The 3,796-nt window shown below is 35.8% G+C and overlaps 1 protein-coding gene across 1 annotated transcript; it reads right to left on the reverse strand.

Moving 5' to 3' along the window:
- Positions 1-507: 507 nt before the first annotated feature.
- On the reverse strand, positions 508-3,441 carry LOC18047435 (NADH dehydrogenase [ubiquinone] 1 beta subcomplex subunit 8, mitochondrial). Its single transcript, XM_006440290.2, has 4 exons — positions 3,132-3,441; positions 2,953-3,039; positions 2,758-2,853; positions 508-832 (listed from the first exon to the last, which is right to left on the reverse strand). Exons 1-4 carry the CDS (start codon positions 3,267-3,269, stop codon positions 776-778), a joined length of 378 nt encoding a protein of 125 aa, XP_006440353.1. The 5' UTR covers positions 3,270-3,441; the 3' UTR covers positions 508-775.
- Between the last annotated feature and the right edge of the window lie 355 nt (positions 3,442-3,796).

A 3,796-nucleotide genomic window follows, 5' to 3' on the forward strand; every position in this document is an offset into this window, starting at 1 on the left:
TCATGGCTTTGTTTGTTTATCATTGCTTAGGCTTTGTTGATTTATCATTTCTTATGTATGTTTGTCCGGTGATCCCATCTATCTCTAATCCTTATTAATCATTTTCATTAGAAATTATCTAACATATCTGCTTTTATTTTTTAAAAACTTTTTATAATTCTACAGATATATTATGACCTGTTTGGGATTGTGATTAGACAATTATAGGTTAAAAACTACAACACTAAATTGTTTAGTAAATACTAGATACTGTAACTTGAAAGTTAAGTTGATTTAATTTTTCACTTGAATGATGAAAAAACTATTATATATTTACTAATTTTATTAAAATTATTATTTAAAAATCATATTTACTATATAATATTAACTTTTATTTCATAGTTATAACTTTTTTTTTTCACAGTAGCTGTAACTTAAAAACTGCAACACCTTAATCTCAAACAAGACCCTAGTCACTACTGAGTAACTATGCGTAGTACCATCTACCATAGATGCTTGAATTGAGGGTTTTATGAGTAACAAAAGTGGTAAGTACCTTGAATTCCAGCGAACCACAAATTAACGATGGTACCAACAGAATGCAGTAATAAATAAGAAATGTAAAATTAAGTAAAGGACTACACATAATCATGAAAAATCATCTTCAAAGGAAGGTGTTAGTTTCAGCAATGGAAAACAGTCATCTTCCATTATTTCTTACAGCTCCGAGTTTCAAACTGCAATCAGATGAACACACAATGACACTAGACATATGAATACTCACACCCAAATCTGCCTATGGTTCTCCGCCAAGCTCCACCCGCAAGTTGTCGTAGGGATAAACTTTTGGTGTCTGGTCAACAAAATAAGGAAACCACAGCAATATCAGAAGATAAAATGATCTAAAGCAGTAAACAAGCACAGTATCCCACAAAACCAGTTGAGATACCGACCAATTAATTCTCACAAGTAACACGCAACATATGAGACAATTGTACCCCGAAATGATAAGAGTCAGTTCCAATGCAATTTCCTCCATGTAGTCCACTTTTTGGAAACATTAAGAGAAGACAGAGAAAGAAAGCAATAAACCATAAACAGTAAGGGAAATAAACCCTTTTAACATATAAAAGGGAACAAATAATCCCTAAAATCATAACGTTACATTCGAATACTAGTATATGATTATCACTTAAATTGAAACTAGCAATTTTTACGATAGGGATATTGTTCATGAATATACATTCTAGAAATTACTAATTAGAATGGCAAGCTAGTTATGTCAATATCTGAAATGCTTAACCCATGACTAACCATATTCAATGGTCTCAAGACCCTCGGTAGACCAATGGCCTACAGAAAAGGATAATTCAATTACTTGCATACATTTGAGGTGATACTCTAATGCCCTCTCCATGCTCTCATGTAATAAGTTTGCGTATGTTAAGTCTAACTCTTTGCGTATGTTAAGTCTAACTCAATACTTATGTTCACATACTTTGAAGGTTCTAGCTGAAACACCAACTTAAAGAACAAACTAAAATATAAATAAAACCATGTCCTAAAGGCTAAAGGCATGTTGCAGTTTCTAGTTGCAGCACCTGCAACTCTAGGTAATTTTTGCCTTTGAGAGCTCTACTCAAAGCTAGCGTTCCTAGTTTCAGTAATACATGATATTTTCCTTCTGAATTCAATACTAGCAATCAATGAAAAATAAGCCGATGGCTATCCTGAGAGAAGCAGAAGTAAAATATAGAAGTACTATCATTCAGTGGCAAGAAAAGAGAATGTGAAAAGAGCAGCACCACCTACCTCATATGTAAGTTAAACAAGTTCCAGAAATCAGATTACCATAAAATCCATTAAAGCTAGAACTGTGGAATGTCAAACAATAATCCGATGCAGGAAACAAAGCATGATTTGGGGTGTCAAATTAAGTAGTGTGTAAGAGGCGAAAATTTACAAGAGGCATGGTAGCCGTGACTGATACTTTATTCTTTTCATCAATCTAACAGCTTTTATGCAAGATTGTGTGGAATTCTTTGAAAAAATTTTCAAGGTAGCAGAACGTATGTGGTAAGTACTTCATATCAAACTTCTCAGAATCATAACAATGTTACATAACAGGCTCCAATTCCTAGTTCAAGGTAGAAAGACTCTTTTAAAGTCGTTCCCAGAATTAAGCATGCATTCTACTTCTCTATAATATGCATGATGTTCAAATGGTCAGCAAAGGAGTATATCATTTGCTATAGCACCATGGTTTCAATCATAACTTCAGCATTGCTTTTTTTTTAAAACACCAAAACTAACAATAATTAATCAAGCTTAGTATCAACATCACTCTATTAGCTTCAAGCATGGTAAAAAAGAATTCAGCTCCTTTGGTAAAAAGCCAAATGTTATCATTTCCTATTGCACAATGGCTCCATCACACTGAATACAATGTCAGACCGGACAATTCCATTAGCAAGCAAGAGTAAACCATTTACTCTTCCAACTCAGATTCAACAATGAGAATTTCAGATCACATTTTCCCCCCAGGTTGTCAGTCCAGTCATGTTAACTATTAAAATTGGTCTAATAGCCAAAAGACTAAAAAATTACCCGGTGTACAATATTTACAATAAAGTGCAAACAGAGGAATGATTTCTACTGCATGTTCTATCCTCAAACAGATAGAATATAGTGATTCTAGCATAATTTACACCACCAATGTCTACTGAACTACATCAGAACTTGAACTTGAGTAACTCAAAATTAGAGACTGCGACTTACAAAAGGAATCTTTGAGGCCTTATCATTCCACACAGCCAAAGCTCCCAATGACGCGAAAAACCCTAATCCTCCAAGTAACCAACCCAACGCTTCATACTATCATCCAAAATTGCAAGCAAAGTAAGAATCAAAAAATAAAACTTTAAGTTCCAGAGGAAAAAACTAAAAAATAAACGAACTGGAGAGTAATTTCACCTTGCCAACGGTATCAGCGATGCGATCGATGCAGGGCTCTGGAAATGGAGTCCCGTTGTCCCAAACCAGCTCGTCATTAACCGAAAGCTGAAAAAAGAAAAACAATAAAAACAAAGAAGAGAAATGATGATTTAATTAAGCACACAAAAGCGAAAGAGTGTAGGTATTATTGCACATACGGGTTTATTAGGGACGATGTGTTTGCCTACGGGGAGGCCCATGCCGGAGCGAAGTCGAAGAGATGAAGCGACTGACCGCCCAACGACGCCGTTTCCTCCCATGATCTGCGACGCCACGTTGCTCAATCTTCCTGCCATTTTTTCTTTTTCCTCCTCCGATTGATTTTACCAAATTACCACTCACTCTATGCACTGCCCAATCTGTCGACTCTTCTTTCTTGGAATTGAACACAAGATTCACCGTGCCCACCGCTGAGGCTGATTTCAGGAAAGGCGAAAGGGTATTACGGTGCTACGACGCCGTCTCAGTTAAACGCTGTCGTATCTATCTTGACTTCGTTTGTCGGATTTTTTATTCGTCTGGGCCCTTAACTTTGGGATCATTTGATCCTCTTCTGGATGGGCTGGGCTACCACCGATAAATCCAACCACAAAAACTATTTTTGTCTACTTTGGGCGACTGTCTCCTACTCTCTCACCTCACCCATTTGAAATCTTTTTATTTATTTATTTATTACTTTAATTTTATTTTCAACTAAAAATTACACAAAAGTAAAAACAACGCAATTGACTCTTGGGTAGGTGAAACCGATACCGTGAGCGTAATTATAATGTCTAGTGGTTGTTTAGTGGCCACTTGTTTGTTTTCTTTGCCTCCCTCCCTC

The sequence above is a fragment of the Citrus clementina genome, unplaced genomic scaffold (assembly GCF_000493195.1).
Source record: "Citrus clementina cultivar Clemenules unplaced genomic scaffold, Citrus_clementina_v1.0 scaffold_3, whole genome shotgun sequence".
NCBI lineage: Eukaryota > Viridiplantae > Streptophyta > Magnoliopsida > Sapindales > Rutaceae > Citrus > Citrus x clementina.